At 47.8% G+C, this 15,888-nt stretch overlaps 1 protein-coding gene and 1 long non-coding RNA gene across 2 annotated transcripts; one reads left to right on the top strand and one right to left on the bottom strand.

Annotated features, from left to right (window-relative positions):
- Positions 1-481: 481 nt before the first annotated feature.
- LOC125757491 (uncharacterized) lies at positions 482-2,443 on the bottom strand. Its single transcript, XR_007415264.1, has 3 exons — positions 2,343-2,443; positions 632-691; positions 482-556 (listed from the first exon to the last, which is right to left on the bottom strand). It is a non-coding gene; the product is annotated as an uncharacterized LOC125757491 (long non-coding RNA).
- A 3,885-nt stretch (positions 2,444-6,328) lies between these two features.
- On the top strand, positions 6,329-7,637 carry LOC119383340 (uncharacterized). Its single transcript, XM_037651418.2, has 2 exons — positions 6,329-6,507; positions 7,240-7,637. The coding sequence occupies exons 1-2, from the start codon at positions 6,366-6,368 to the stop codon at positions 7,515-7,517; spliced, it is 420 nt and encodes a 139-aa protein (XP_037507346.1). The 5' UTR covers positions 6,329-6,365; the 3' UTR covers positions 7,518-7,637.
- Positions 7,638-15,888: the final 8,251 nt, after the last annotated feature.

The raw sequence follows: 15,888 nt of genomic DNA, 5'->3' as shown, positions 1-15,888 counted from the left end.
TCACTGTGGCCGAACGCTGCTCGTTTCAATGTAACGATTTAAAAGCCATTGCAATCGCTACAGTCGGCGATTATTTTTAAAGTTAGGTTATTAGTAATCAAGTACAAGGATTTAGAAAATGCAGGCATGAAATGTAACGACTATGTTACTCATGTGATTTCAGTCATAATACTGACTGCCATGATGTGAACTCCACAGCTAGAGATGCATGGCACGAGGGCAATGGATTCTGCCTCTTTCATTTTCTTGTGCTGCATTTTGCCGTTTTGGTAGAATTTTTGGTAGGGACCGGGACAACGGGTATCACAAGAACGAAAGCCTCCGAGATCAAGAGACATGTCGCGACTTTTCCGGAGGGGGAAGGCGCAGGCACCGTGGCATCGTAAAAAAGGCGGATTTGGAGTAAACGAATCGGATAAATTTAACTGGCGTACTTTGAGGAAGGTACAATACACAGTTTATGAACACCAGAATTACTTACTGTAGACGTCGTCTCCATACCTACAAGGAGCTTTTTGACGCAGTTGGGAAACGCAGTGTAAAATTCGTCGCTTTCCTAGATGAAGACAGCAAGTTTATGTTAACGGGACAAACACTTTCAGCTGTGTTACTGGCTTTATCTCGTCCTTACTTTGAGGTCGTCCACGTAGGCGTAGCAGAGACGGATGACGATGCACACCCTTTTTAACTCCTGCAACGTGGCGTTTGCAAGTACGGTATCACAACTGTGATGTTCCAGTGAACCTCCGATAGAAGTTATACAAATAAGATAGTTTACAAAAAAAAAACACATTTCTTAAACAAATACTCATCACAAAGAGGCAAGTTTTCTGATGAAGTCGTAAGCATAGGCGTGCGCACAGGGGGGAGCAGGGGGGGGGCGCCCCCCCCCCCCCTATTCACTTAAGAGGGGAGCTCAAAGTCAGCCCCACACATTGACATAATAAGGAGGGGGGAAGGCTGAGACTTAAGGGGGGGGGGGGCAATGTCAGTGCCATACATTGACATAATGGGGGGGGGGGGGGGGCGCTGCGACGAACCTGAAGGAGAGCCCTGCGCACGCCTATGGTCGTAAGGTTACCTTAGCGAACAAGCGGGTAACTGACATTTTTTTACCAGTATTTTGGCTGTGCTGAATATTTACATGCACAAAGATGTTCATACTCATTCAACAGAAACAGGGTAACATAATACGTTACATATATATGAAGTGATGAGCAATTATTGAGCAGGAAATATCGCTGGAAACGACGTTTCGACAAGGGTATTTATCTTGAACAAGTCCCTGAGGATCTGACTTATCTTGAGGACAAGACGACTTGTCTTCGATGAGTATTCGCGTCCTCGAGCAAGTCCCGTTATTTCAGTGCTTTTGTACATCGTCAGAATAGGAAGTGATTGCGGAACTAGGAATGCGTCATGGCCGCCATGTGTCGCTTCATTTTTGCATCGTTGTCGTCTCAGTGGTTCGCGGCAGCCTTTTATCGCGCTGATGAAATTACAGGCACAGTTCGACAGCAACGCCCTTGCTGTGTCATCCGATATCGGAACGTGCGGAACAATACGTCAACGTGGCATCGCACTGTTTCAAAGCGAATGACACAGCACAATGACACTCATTTCGTGACGTCACACAAAGCATTTCAAAACTGAATCGCTGTCGATGGGATGAGCTTGGATGCGATGCTTTTAAATTGAAATTTCCCATCCACCTCGGTGGTCTGGTGGTGATTGTGCTCTAATGCCGACCTGATGGTCGCGGGATCGAATCCCGGCCACGGCGGCCGCATTTTCGATGGAGGCGAAAATGCACGAGGCCCGTGCACTTAGATTTAGGGGCACGTTAGCAAACCCCAGGTGGTCGAAACTACCGGAGCACTCCACTACGGCGTCCCTAATAACCATATCGTGGTTTTGGGACGTTAAACTCCAACGATTATTATTATAATTGAAATATCCCGTTATTATGGGCGTTCAGAGCCAAGTGTTTTGTCTGACTAACCGTTCGTTGTGTCGTCCGTTTCTTCCTTTGTCTAAATTTTTCGCGCAGTTTTCCGCACAATGACCAACCGTATTGGGCTCTTTACTCTCAGTTCGGTTTAGGTTTGGCTTATTCAAGGCAAATTCGACCCACAATTGCCTTGTGGGACACTTGACTAAAGGCAAAGTAGTTGGCTGACTGGGTCGCTCCACCTACACTTGCATTGATACAATTACGATGGTCAACTGATATTAGCATAGGACAACCGTGTGAAGGCTTCTTGTAAGCTGTCGCCTGTCACGGAGGCTTATAATCACAGCATGCTGAAAAATATTTCTGCCGCACGTGCGGTTCTTGTCACCTTAACGATGGTTGGGTCCGCTGCAATCATTCTGAGGTGTTCTTTGCAAGATGCAAACAAATCTGCGGCGAATTTCGCTGATTTGGCTAGTTGAAGTGGATCTAGAAGAGAGAAAGAAAGACTATTATATTAGAGATCATTCCCTGAACTTAAAAAGAAATATATCTGTATTTTTTTCTTACTTTCCGCACAAAAAAAATTTAACGAGCTTCAAAAATTAACGTGACAAGCACTCACGATATATTTTTTTTTCGCAAGACTTCCTCCAGAAGTGCTGGGGTAACTTCATATCAAGCATTGAGCGCTTCCGTTATTACGGTGAAATTCATTATCCTTGAATACAGATAGTGCAGAATGTTCAACATTTTTATGGTGTTTATTTATTAGCATTTGCTTATACGACTTAGTGGTACATTAGCATCCAACTTGAAAATACTGGGTTGCATGTAGACGTGAGGGCATGCAGAATATTTTCAGCGTCTCTTAAGGAGTAACCAGGCTATTCTAGGGATGCTACAAAAGGGTTCAGCTTTTTTGCCGGAACCCGAATCCCAAAGCATGTGTCGATGCCTGTATTACAGCACGCGTCTATAAAGCTCTAGCGCACTGAGCTGCATTTCTGGTGTACTTACTCAGTTTCTTTCCGCACCAGTTCATAACTTGGGCCGATTTGGAGCACTCGCACTCATTCAGGCAGAGAAAAGCCGCTAGGAACATCAGCAAGAATGAATACATGCCAAAAGCGGACCCTAGCTTCGCAGGGAGGCACCGCTTTCATTCACCTAAGCTGGAAATGCAGGGAAGCATGGGAGTGCAGGCACCAAGAGGGGAACAGCGCTCTGTAGAATTTTTTTAATCATTATTTCAGTGTGCTGGCTGAAGCGGGGGCTGCCACTTGTTTGTTCTTACGGCAGGTGATGACGTCGTTCAGTTTATTCTAGGTTCTGATTGGTCGCACCATGAAGACTCATTATTTCTAGCGGATGGTTCCGTGAAGGGAAAAAAGAAAGGAACAGGTATCAAGGACTCCAAAGGGGGGTCTTCTCTGCACAACTGTATGGCAACAGACCAAGCTGTGCACACGCCATAATTCATTTCCGAAACTTTATTGCCCGCACAAGCGTGCATTGGCCTCGATGTACTCGATGTCCAAGGCTCCCTAGAAACATCAAACTCATGTGAACAATCACAGCGGGTGAGTTCCATTGCGCTTCTTCTGAAAGGTAAATTGCGTAGGTGATGTTGCCCAAAGTGGAAGAAATGAAACGCAAAAAAAAAAAAAGACGAGAGGAAACTTACTTTTCAAGCTAGATGACGCGGGATTCGCTGCGTAGTATAGCAGCTTCCAGCACAGCAGAGACCAGCGAAAGCAAGAATTGTGGAAAGCTTCAAGTAGCAGCTATTGATTTAACAATGTCACGGTGAATAGACTATTGAAAAACGCCACATAAATGCGAAAATGTGACTTCAATGCGCAATCTATAAGTATACCAGGGGCCGTATTCTGAGACTTATAACTTTCGGAGACAGTGTCACTTTGCGTGATGTATAACCTATAGTGTCCAATGATTGCAGCGACTACTTGATGCGATACCTGTCTTCCTTCAACCAGCCAATCAGCTTGCACATAAAGCGACATCTTCAAAATTGATCGTTATTTGAACTTATTGATCTTAATTGAGCTTATTTTGCGCTCCCATTGCCCCTTAATGCATTGCATATCCTGCGGCCAACTAACGAAGTCGTCGAAGTCATAGCATTTCGTTGAAGCGGGCACACTAGATCATGTGACAACCACTGCGCTGCTGTCGCTACTTCAGTAATTGCCCTCAAGAATGTTCGACGGCTCCACACTGCGCCAACAGTTTCTGTCTCGGAAATATCGCCAAGCTATCGGCAACCCTGGGCTGTCTTCGCTTGTCCATCAAAGCGCTGTGTATACTGACGGAAACTGGATTGTCACCAAGACTCCGTCAGTCGGAGGGGGGGGGGGACCCATTTGGCGACCCTTAATTGCCTCCGTCAACTTGCGCTCGTGTTCGTCGCAAACGCGCGTGCCAGTTCTTTCTCGGTCCGAAGTTGTTCCATCCACTCTCATGATATGGCTGCGATCGTGGTAAGCAAACAATGTTGCCGCGACTTGCGGAGACGGTCATGCGCGCTGCCAGCATTTCTACCTGTTTCATTCAAAGAATAAAACATATAGGCGTGCCATTGAATTGTTGCCAGTGATTTACGGAAGTTACATCGCTCGTAGCCCTAGTTTGATTATTTGCTGCATTCTTTAATGTTACTGCTCTTCAATGTATCGGTTTCATTGCTCCGTCCGTTCAAGGAACGGGCGTTATCGGCACTAAAGCGTGCACGCAACATATGAGTCTTTTTGCATCGACAGGAAAGGTGGCGCATTAGCCGCCGCGCTGGTATAGTGGTTACGGAGCCCTCCACTACGGCGTGCGTCATAATCATAGAGTGGTTTTGGCACACAAAACCCCAAATACTATTATTCCAAGAAGGTATTGCATCTCGTGCACCCCTCGACAGTCGTGTGCGCAAACAAAGGTTTTGATTTCGCTAAATTCATGCGCGCCTCTCGCAGAAACGGTCAAAAGGAAGTTATTTATGCGCGGCCTATCGGTTCAGGGTAGGCGACAAACCACGGCCAGGCGATCCGCGTAGCCAAGGGTGTTGGCGCGGCAACCGCTGCAGTTGAGGCATTTGATATACGGCGTTGAGACGCCTATCGGGACGATGCCGGCGAGCCGACTGCATAAGTTCGGCCGAGGCATACACGACGATCTGAATCGCAGTCCTCATTCAGGCCAGTCGCTTAAGCGTCCCCGAGATCTCGCCGTTACAAGGGCTGCCAGGAAACGTGGTCGCCGTCTTTTTCTGGGGATAGTGTGACGGGAGGGGAACATTTTGCAACCGAGGTGATTAAGCGCGTTCATCCAACGCGAACGTGCTGGCTTTATAAGATAAGCTATATGCAAAGTGCAAGAGCCAACGGACGATATCACCTTTTCGTCTTTCGTCGTTTCTTTGGCACCGGCCTGCTCTGTATGCACGTTGATGGATAGGTGGCGAAAGCGCCCGAAATAAGTGCGAGTAAAGAGACTCTATGTCTATGTAAAGTAAAAAGAGCCGAGTCTGGTTAGATTGAAATATTAGGCGCCTGTATAACACTGAAAACTTTATTTAATGGGAACTAACAGACAATAATGCCAGGGAAAGTATAGGGGTGTTATTTCTAGTAATTAGGATATAAATGTGAAGAAAGTAAAGTGGACGAAAAGATAACTCGCCGCCGGCAGGGACCAAACCTGCGACCTTCGAATAACGCGTCCGATGCTCTACCACTGAGCTACGGCGGCGGTCATCCCCTCGTCCACTTTATGGGGTATATATGTACATTTAAACCTAGGAGTGTTAGTCGGCGTTGACTATCGGCGCTTAGTATCGAAGCGCACTGCCGGAGTGGAGCGAGCGCCGCGTGCTACAGTTGGCTATGCTATATGTGGTTTTGCCTGCGTTATTATCATCATCAAGGCGCTGGAACAACAAGAGGAAGAAGACTTCTCTTTCGCGCGAGCTGCGACTGTAGCGGTCGCCTCTGGAACTAAGGTTACGCCTACGGCGTGGGACTTTGCCCCAGCTTAAGGACCTGGCGAGCCAGCTCCTAAAAACTCCAGGTGGTCAAAGTTAATTCGAAGCCCTCCACTGCGGCGTGCCTCACAATCATATCGTGCGTTTGGCGCGCAAGTTTCTACCAGAATACAAGTTGTTTTCAATATCCCAGCTACGCGTCGTCACATGACTGGCTTCGTCAGCCTCTGGGACTTCGTTTATCCTTGCTGATACAGTGAGACAAAATGGAACGTGGTCACATGAGTGGGAGGCAAATTTCTCAACGCGCATGCTCGAAACAGAAAAATAAAATGCTATAAAAAGCCGATGCTAGGTCGCCCCTGGTTCACATCGTCTTCGAAACAGCAACTGCTCGATAAGACTCGGCTTCCCATCATGGCCCGCACCAAGCAGACCGTTGAAACTGCGCGCAAGTCGACCGGTGGGAAGGCACCGCGGAAGCAGTTTGCTGTGAAACTTATGCGGAAGGTGACGCCGTCGTCTGCTACCGTCAAGAGACCTCATCGTTTCAGGCCTGGTAACAACTTTTTTTCTCTTTGCTTTCGAGCCGCTTCGTTCTCGGTACTTAATGGCCACAGCAATCTTCTGAGCAAACTTCATTTTGAGCTCAATTAGGCATACAATTGGGCATTCAATGCGGCATTCACTGCATCGTTCTGCGAAGGCGCAATGGTTTGCACGGTTCTATTTTGATCGGCAGTGGGCGTCTATGGGTACTCCTCTTCATCGGGGCGTTTCAGTCAGTCTAAACTATTCACTGCATCAACACTGACTTCCGCCTGACAATTCGCATGTCCGCCCACTATTGATCGCTGCATCTTCATTTGACCCCATTTGTCTCGTACTCGCTACCGGCGATTCCCTATTACTTGTATGTGCGCACCGTTCTTCTGCGTTCGTTCTAGTGTCGTTACCGGATGCATACCTCGGGAGCACTTTCGAGCCTACCTTTGTCGTTGTTTACAGCTGTGTCGCCCATTTTCCCCTTCTTTTCATGCACTTTAATTTCTTTACCTTTATCATGCTTCCTACCCCACTGTTAGGACAACAAATCATGACCCCTATACCTTCTCTATCTTCAATGTCTGTTCTTTCATTAGGTTCTGTCTAACCAAGAAAACTAGCCCCTGATCCATTTCCCTGCCTCTTTCGTTATGTCCTCTCGGTGGACACGCCTGCGTAATGGTGCCGTGTATTGGTGTGTGTGTGTGTGTGTGTCTGTGTGCGCTCTGACTATTCTTTCTCGCAGGTACGGTGGCCCTAAGGGAAATCCGACGCTACCAGAAGTCCACGGAGATGCTCATTCGCAAGCTCCCTTTCCAGCGGCTGGTCAGGGAAGTCTCTCAGGACTTGCAGCTGAACCTACGCTTCCAGAACTCTGCCTTGCTCGCCCTGCAGGAAGCCACCGAAGCTTACGTCGTCGGCCTCTTCGAAGACTCTAACTTGTGCGCCATTCACGCCAGGCGTGTCACCATTATGCCCAAGGACGTCCAGCTTGCGCGACGCATCCGCAGTGAGCGGGGCTAGTACTTTTGTACTAAACAGCCCGCCATGAGCTCCACTAGCGCTTCCGTCCTCCATATTCATAGAATCGCGCCCGTCGGGCGTTTTTAACTTCCTCATCAATAAAGTCGCCTTCCCACAGAATTGCCTCACGTTTGTATCTATCGCAGCCCACTTATACAATTTCTTCTCGCAGCTGCATACCTAGACTAGCGGTTGTCCTGTCTCTTTCTATGTCGTCCTTTGTGCTTGTTCGCTAGCAATATAGAAGCTCGTCTTCCATCACGTCAGTTGCTGGGATTACGTGGATGCGCGCAGACAGCTTCATAGGTCGGGTCCGATTTCTTCTTTTCGTAGCTCTTGCGAGTGGTGTCCCCCTTATCAGCGTGATATTGTCGCATGCTGCTGCGGGCACTTTCTCGTTCTTAGTCCGATGTCGAATTTTCACTTATGGCTAGGCGTTGGTTATGCAGTACAGAAAGTGCATTCATCGTACGTACGACCGTTCGTGATATAGCGTTTAGATCTCCGGAGGCTAGCCGGGACGCGCATTTTTAATTTCTGTATTACCGTCTGACGCTAAGAAGCAGACGAGAAGAGGCGAGCGCCGGCGTGGGAGATGTACAGTGCTAGTTTTGCGCATGCGATCACGCGAGTTTTTCAGCTATGCAAGATTGTGCTGGCGAGCACAGCCCACGGACCATAGTTTTTCTCGCTTTAGTTGACGTGTTAGTGGGGTCAGTTATCAACGTTTGCCGATTCGCTGCGCACGTATGACACAAAAAAAAAATTTTTTTTTTGATCGCATGATTTCAAGAAACTGTCGTGAGCAGTAGACATTCTAACCACAGAGCAAAATCGGCTAAATGAAACAATTTTTCCGCTTAAACGATGCATTAGGGTTCCAGTGAAACGTATAATGCAAATAAATGTACGTGCAACTTTTGACCCGCACTCTTTCTTTTTAAATAGAAACGGCTATACGCAGAAGCTGTTCTTATTCTGAGGAGTCGTCGATGAAATTTCCCGTAACAATGAAGAAGCAATTACTGATGCATACTGGAGGCTTCCTCCGCTTAATCTCCCTGTCTTTATTATTGTCTTTCTCTCGGAGCTGTGCAGATATTACCGCGTTCAACGATCGACAAGGGTGAAGGATCAGTTGTGGACACGTGAAGCATTAAAGACAGTTTTAGAACAACGTACTTTCAGCCAAAACGTAACCGTAATGCGTGGTTAGAGAAACAGCGGCGTCCTCACAACGCGTGCTTAATGCCTTATTAGGTTTCTTCAGCTTGCACGCACTGTTACCCTACATTAGACGGTGATGAATGTACTATACGTAATGCTTGCTTATGCTAAATGCCAAACATGGTGGCACACGTGGTTCCCGCTTAAACGCGCGTATTTGATCGCAACTAACTGTCGAAACGACCTTTCTCTTCCTCTAAACTTATATATTTAGCGACAACAAAGGGGCCGTAGCGCGTCTGATTTCCGAGATCGTTTGGTGATTCGGGTGTTTCTGCAAGCTTAACAAGACGCGTCGTCATAGGAACGAGGACGGTTCTAGTGGATTGTCTTGGTGTGGACTTGTCGGGCGAAATGCATCTAGCGCTTCCCAGTCTTTTTCTTTTTTTCCTTTCTTTTTAGCGTCGATCATCTTTATGTGGCCGTGCGTTAAAGTGAATGCGTACCGTAATGTCCGGCAAAGGTGTTCGCTTTTAAACCAGGTATAAGGCGGCAAACGTTATCTTAACCCTGTCTGATATTGAATGTCACGATGCTATCAGAACAATAGCATGGTATTCTTGAAGTTAAGAGCGAGAGATACGAAGAGGAAAGGCAAGGAGGTTAACCAAGCTTTGGCTCGGTTGGCTACCCTACACATGGGGTGGGGGAAGGGGGAATAATAGAAAGGAAAGCGTAAAGAAGAAAGAAGAAGAGTGAGAAAGAGATGGATGAATAGCTTGAAACTAAACAACACGAACTCGTGCTGTTAGTTCACAGGCGCTCGTGAAGTCCGGTGGTCCTCAAGAAGCGCAAGAGGGCTTTCGTGCCTTGCGCGTATGCGAGACCGTAGGCCAAGGTCCCAAGATCTTCTTTTCTGCCAGTGGTCTTGAATCCAGGTGACGGAGCTTGACTTACATACTACGTCGTTGAGCCTGGTATGATGGGCAGTGGCATAGAATGTGTTCAAGTGTCTCCTCGCAGGCGCAAATGTTGCATGCCGCACTGCTGGCCATTCCAATGAGACACGAATACGCATTCGTAAATGCCACGCCCAACCACATGCGGCACAGTAAAGTTGCATCGCGTCGTGAGAGCCCGGATGGCAAACGAAGTTGTAAATTTGGGTCGATAGAATAGAGCCGCGCATTGGAAAAACCCTGCATATTCCATTGTAGAAGAGTGATACGGCGTGCAAGTGATTGTAGTCGCCACGCGGCGTCCGTTCTCAAGAGTGGTATGGGTGACCGCAGGTCTTGGTCACGAGCCGATCGTGCAGCTTCATTCGCGCGGTCATTGCCGACAATTCCGCAATGAGTCGGCAACCATTGAAATATAATATAATGTCCTTCCTCGAGTGCTTGGTGGTAGTCGTGCCTTATCTCGTACACGGATTGTTCGTGTAATCCGTGCCGTAAAGCAAACCGTAATGTTTGTAAGGCTGACCTGGAGTCGCAAAAGATGGCCCACCGATTAAGAAAAACTATGGGGGCACTAGCGTCAAGGCACACTTGCCCGTTCCCTTTCGGTGACGAATATTCACGGACGAGCATTCGAAGAAGGGCAGCCGAAGCCAATGGAAATCTAACTCTTCCCATTACTTCCCTGATGCAATTAAAGTGAGTGATTTTTCTTTCGCTCTATAAGTGCACTTAACTGGACTGGTTGGTAAACCATTAACACGGAAACAAACAGCGCTAGACACGGTACGGTGATAGAACTACAGACAGGGCGCTGCCCTGCCGTCTTGGCCTCTTGTGGAAGGCGCTCGACTTCTTCCTGAACAGGCCGGCCAAATTCATCGTCCTTCCTTCGAACGTCCCACGGTGCTAAGCAGCTACACCCTGTCAAGCTTTAGGCGCTCGCAATACGTTCATCCCTTCCGTAGCACTGATACAATAGATATCAGCGCCCTTTCGGTCGTTCTAACCCGGTCCCGTGTCTATAGCGCTGTTTGTTCCCGTTTAGCTGTATACTTCTGTCAAGGGCACATTTACACTTCTCGAATCTTGTTCTTGTTAATGGGAATTCCTGTAGGTTTCTGCGATGGGTAACTATTTTAATGCAGTAAATTACGCAGTTAACTTCGATAACAAAATCACTTTAAGGATGCACAGAAAGCATCAACATTAGCGACCATTAGACGGACTATGCCTCAACCCTTTTCGACGTGCGGCCCATTCGTTCTCAGTCTGCCTGTCAGAGAACGTTACCGCGAAGGTGTCGACACTGCGGCGGGAAAACACGTGTCCCCTTCGTGCTTGGATGACCCAGCAGGGACGGCGCGTGCTTTAGCCGGGCATTTCTCGTCTCAAGGACGCTTCGCGGCATCTAGAAGAATCGGCCGCGCCGTGGACCAAACGAAAAAGAGGGGGGGGGGGGGTGAGGCGGAAGAGAAAAGCGGGCGACGGCTTGTTTGCTATCACACCTTAACGTCGGTTGCGCAAAGATGATCCGCTGCAGCAGCAACAGCCTTGTTTGAAGTGAATCAAAAGCGGACACTTGACGGACGACGGCGCGCTCTTCGAGCCACGCAGCGCGAGTGAACTGGGCGTCGCGAGGCGATGCGAAGCTGCGCGACCGCTAGCTCGTATACCTGGCTAGCTCGAGCCAAGCGTAGGCATGAAGGGAGACAGAGGGGCAGCCGGGACGTCGTTTGCATTCTTTAAATCGAGGGCTCATATACAAACCCCGGCGACCGCGTATGCGAGTTCCCTGCTGTCACAGGTGTGGTGAGCGCGCACGTGCCCTGTTGAAACAGAGGCCTTTTGGTCATTTAGTTATATTCTTTTTTTGCCTTGGCCATGAAGAGGGTGTGGTTCTCTGTAATTCCATCAGACTGGAGGGAATCAAAATGCCACACGATCTCAGTGATCAAGAAGTTGTTCCCGGAAAACTACAAGAAAATAACATGAAAATAAGAGATAGATAAATATGGAGAGGCAAACTTCTCATACGCGCTGTCTGTAGCCAGTAAGGTTACACAAAACGTTGAAATGTAGGTCACGTATGAGTGACAGCTATCGCAGTTCGCGTACCGCCTCTGAGCTTTATGAATTTTTGTATCATTTATTGAATGTTGTCGATCACGTTGGTTCGAGCAATGTCGAGGTATCGGCACCGTTACATAGTTAAATTTACATACTGAGATTTTGTTGTACTTTTATTTTTCGTCCTCAACATTCCATGCATGCCGGACTGCGCGCACAACTTATGTCAGATAGCACCGATGCGCTGTGTGTTCGGTTCTGAAAGCGAACCGAATCTTTCGCTTGCTCCTCATGTCCATGTATATCATTGCAAGATTGAGCGAAATTTTTGGGCGAATTTTCAGCTCGTGTTCCATAAACCTGATATCCACTACAGTTTGGAGTGAATTACAACGCACAAACGAAAGAAAAAAAAACTTCGTTCGCGTGTCTTTAAAAAAAAACAGAAAACAGAAGGGCACAGGCGCCTCTTGGTACGCTCGCTTGAAACTAACAAGACAATGAAGAGCTCTCTCGTTGTATTCATTGTCCGTATTGTGAACGGGCAAGGACTCTTTGTTATGATAACTACTGCGCGTCAGGAAGTCTATAAATTAGTTCATGTCAACGTAGTTAAACTTTCTTAACTGCCACGCCTGCTTCTTGTTTTGTTTTCATGTGTTCGGGTTTAACCAGCAAGGACGTTTATCAACGCTCGACGCTGACAGCGCCGCAGTGTTCCAGATGCTTCACGATTGTAGTAGATCGCTTTGTTAAGATTGCGCGCAGGACGCGCATAGTCTAGATTATTCCAGAGCTTGCGCAAGCACCAGTTATAAGGCTAGAAAGTTCGATGTATGATGTATAAAAGACGGCACGTCCCAGCCACGATCAGTTTATCGACGGCCGACGCCCTGTTCGCCGCTATCAGTGTACAGCGTGTATTGATGTAGTTTGGTTTTCATTTCCCGGCCACAAGTTCGGCCAAATAAAGAGTGTCATCTTGAACGCACCGACTGCTGTCTTCGTGGACGTCACGACCCCGTGACACTATTATCAGTGTGTTTACAAGAACATCCTATTACTACTCGAATGTGGTTCTGGAAATGCGGGGACGTTTTGCGAACACAATGTAAACATTATAAAATTAAAAATAGCAGATAATAACAACGAAAAGTGTCGAATAGTCCAATATGCCGTCAGTATAATGCCGCCAGTAACAGTCAGTATAACTAACACGTCGCGAGTTGAGGCAGGCTTCCATGCGTTTTTGCTTCAAGCATTCGAGCTAATGACGTGGCATGTTGCGGGGAGCAATTCCACGCAGGTGATACCACGGAGAGTCAGCTGCTATGTACCGCGCATGGCACGCTTGACTGCCCCGACGAAAGAGATCGGGACGGTGGTCACGACATAAATATGCACTAACGACCGCTATTGTGCAAGCGCGTTCTCTGCCGATATGCTTTGACTGTCACGCACATGTAAAGCCTCAAAGATGTGGCCGCCGATTTTCGATTCCCTAGGTTGATCTTCCTCCCTTCCTAAGTAACTCTTTAAATTGCCGATTCCTTCTCTCGTGAAAGGTGGCTAAGTGCAAATTTTTCTGTTTCCGCCTCCTCTCCCATCGAAAGAAACAACATCAGAACACGGTACAAAACTGGCTCACAAAACATGAGCCCAGAGATTCGCGGCACGGCACGAAATACGAGCATGAATCAATGCATGAATCACGGGGTGGCCGAAAAGGCATAACTGCTGTTCACTGGACGTTTTGCCACGCCGCTGCTCGACGCGAATTGTCGCCCAATAGAATTACGCCTGCATATCCGTTTCCTCCGTTCTTGTTTCGTCTCTTTCGTTCGTTTTCTCTTAACGCTATTTTGTGTCTCTGTTTCTTTTCCCTTCGCTCCACTACACCCGCCGGCGGCGACAGTAGCGAGAGACGCGAGCAAGGCTATCCGGAATTCATCCGCTCCGACATTCTTCGTATATAAGAGCTCGTACCTTTAAGCAGCATATGCGACCGATAGCAGTGTCGGCAGGCCTCCGCTAAAGCAAGAAACAGGCTCCGCGTAGCGCACAGCTGGAGAGCGCGCCGGTATGCCCCCCCTCCCCGAACGCACGGTCAGTGTCGGTCGGTCGACCGAGAGTGACCGAAAACAGGAAAAGCACGTAAAACGGCCGCACGAGGCGCCGCTTTCTGTGTAACCTTTACTTCTATCGTAAACTTAGACGGAATAAGGCTGGCGAGTGAGAGTGCGCGGAAGGGCGTGATCAAACGGCGGCGAGCGGGGGGTTTCCTTCGAATAACGCTTCGCACAAAGGGCCCAATGGCCCGTGCGATGAAATTGCTCGGTGCTGCTTGCAGTGCGTTGCGACGCATTATTCCGAGACTCGCCGCGTCCTTCGAACGCCATCACAGCAGCAGCAGCCTCGAAATGACCCACCTGAGCAACGGCGGTGCGGCAGCTAGCAGCAGAATAGGCAGTGGCTAACATTTGCTCCTTCGGTTATGCGTTTGTTCTTTTTTTGGTCCTTATAAAAGACCGGTATGGGCCAGCCGGACGGTGCGGTTGCGACAATATCGCGCGAATGACATCGCAGGCATAGAAAAGCAGGGAGAAAGAAGGAACTTATCGGCGATTTGAGCGAATGCATTCGGCGGCTGCTTTAACGTCCACCTGTGCTGTAAGAATCGATCGAAGACAGGCCAAAAATGACCGAGTCTTACGACGTACACTTGGACCTTTTATACTTCACTTCTAAATTCGCGTGGCAAGAAAGTGGGCATACAGGTGGCGTAAGCATTCTAAGCATTCTTCCACTACCGGCCATTCCTTCCTAAAATCTCTGGAGTCAGCGAACACCAAGGGCAAGTGCGTCCGACGAGGCATAATAAAGCGTTTCTCGATACTGGGGCAAGTCTCCGGAGACCTTTCAGAACAGGGGTGCTGATGTTTGGCTGCTCTATCAAGACCTTGAACGCTGTACGGATGCGTTTTAGATGTACTGGTGCAATGACCATTGAGCGGACGCTGATTGAAAATGGGAAGAAATGGCGCCCAAGTGCCAACATGTATGATGACATAAAAACAGAATGAAAGCAGTCTATTGACTGCTTTACTTCCTGTCTTCAAGATTTAAAGGCTACAAAATTCCATTAGGCCAATCCTTGATAGCACAGCCTGAAGAAACCCCGAACTTCAATGCTATTACTAATGGGCAAATAAAAAGGCCTATAGATTTACATGTCAGCGTAGAAACACTTCATTGCCGTTCACATCAAACGATATTAAAGGGTTAAAGAAACCTCGTGCATACAGTACAAATTCATTTTCGGCAGTTAAACCAGGAGAAAAATACAAAGTAAGTCTGCGTTCGTGGTCAATGAGAGGTTACATCCGCTGATTATACACCCTCGATCTTTAGGTATTCCGCGGAGGGTTGTGCCACCTGGCGACCTCCATAGAAGTTACATGGGCCTATTGTACTAAATTGAGAGGGAGATAAATGCTAAAGAACGAAGGGCGAAGCGGTAAGATGATGCGGCGCTAAGGTGATCCCCTTACTTTTTTAACATGAAAATGTTTTATGCCGGGGTCCCCAAGACTTTCATGACGTATTTCCGTCACGGAAATACGACAGCAAAATGCACACAATCAGATTGAAAAGAAAAAATGTATTTTTATTCGATCTTGCTCACCAGATACAACTTGTCTAAGCTAGGTGCCTTCCATCTCTCTTTATCTTTCTCTCTCTCTCCTCTCTTACTCTAGTGGCCATAGTGGTAACCGATATGACCAGAAACTTCGTCGTTTGGCAGCCACGTTGCGATTGCTACGTAAGGCTTCAGATCTTCCCGTGGCACGCAAAATAATAACCAGGAATGAAAGAAACGTCATTGCTTTGATGCACTGAGTTACGGAAAGCAATGAAAAGCGAGTAATGTTGTTGTACGCAACTGTCAGTGAATGCTAGGGAGTGACAGTCTGCCTCTCTACGCTTCATATAAGGGCACACCGGTGTGTTTCACCTGCTCCCTACACTCTCCCCAGACAACAAAAAAAAAGCAAAAAGAAAAATCTCTCATAGCGTCATAGCAATCCCAAATGCGAGATATGACGCCTTGATTAAAGCCGCGGTAATTACTCGCGTTCAGAGAATGGTAAGCTGGCTCCCCGTCATGACCTTGC

Source organism: Rhipicephalus sanguineus, chromosome 2 (assembly GCF_013339695.2).
Source record: "Rhipicephalus sanguineus isolate Rsan-2018 chromosome 2, BIME_Rsan_1.4, whole genome shotgun sequence".
Taxonomy (NCBI): domain Eukaryota; kingdom Metazoa; phylum Arthropoda; class Arachnida; order Ixodida; family Ixodidae; genus Rhipicephalus; species Rhipicephalus sanguineus.
Note: the sequence above shows the minus strand (reverse complement) of the source record. Positions and strands in the feature narration are given on the sequence as shown.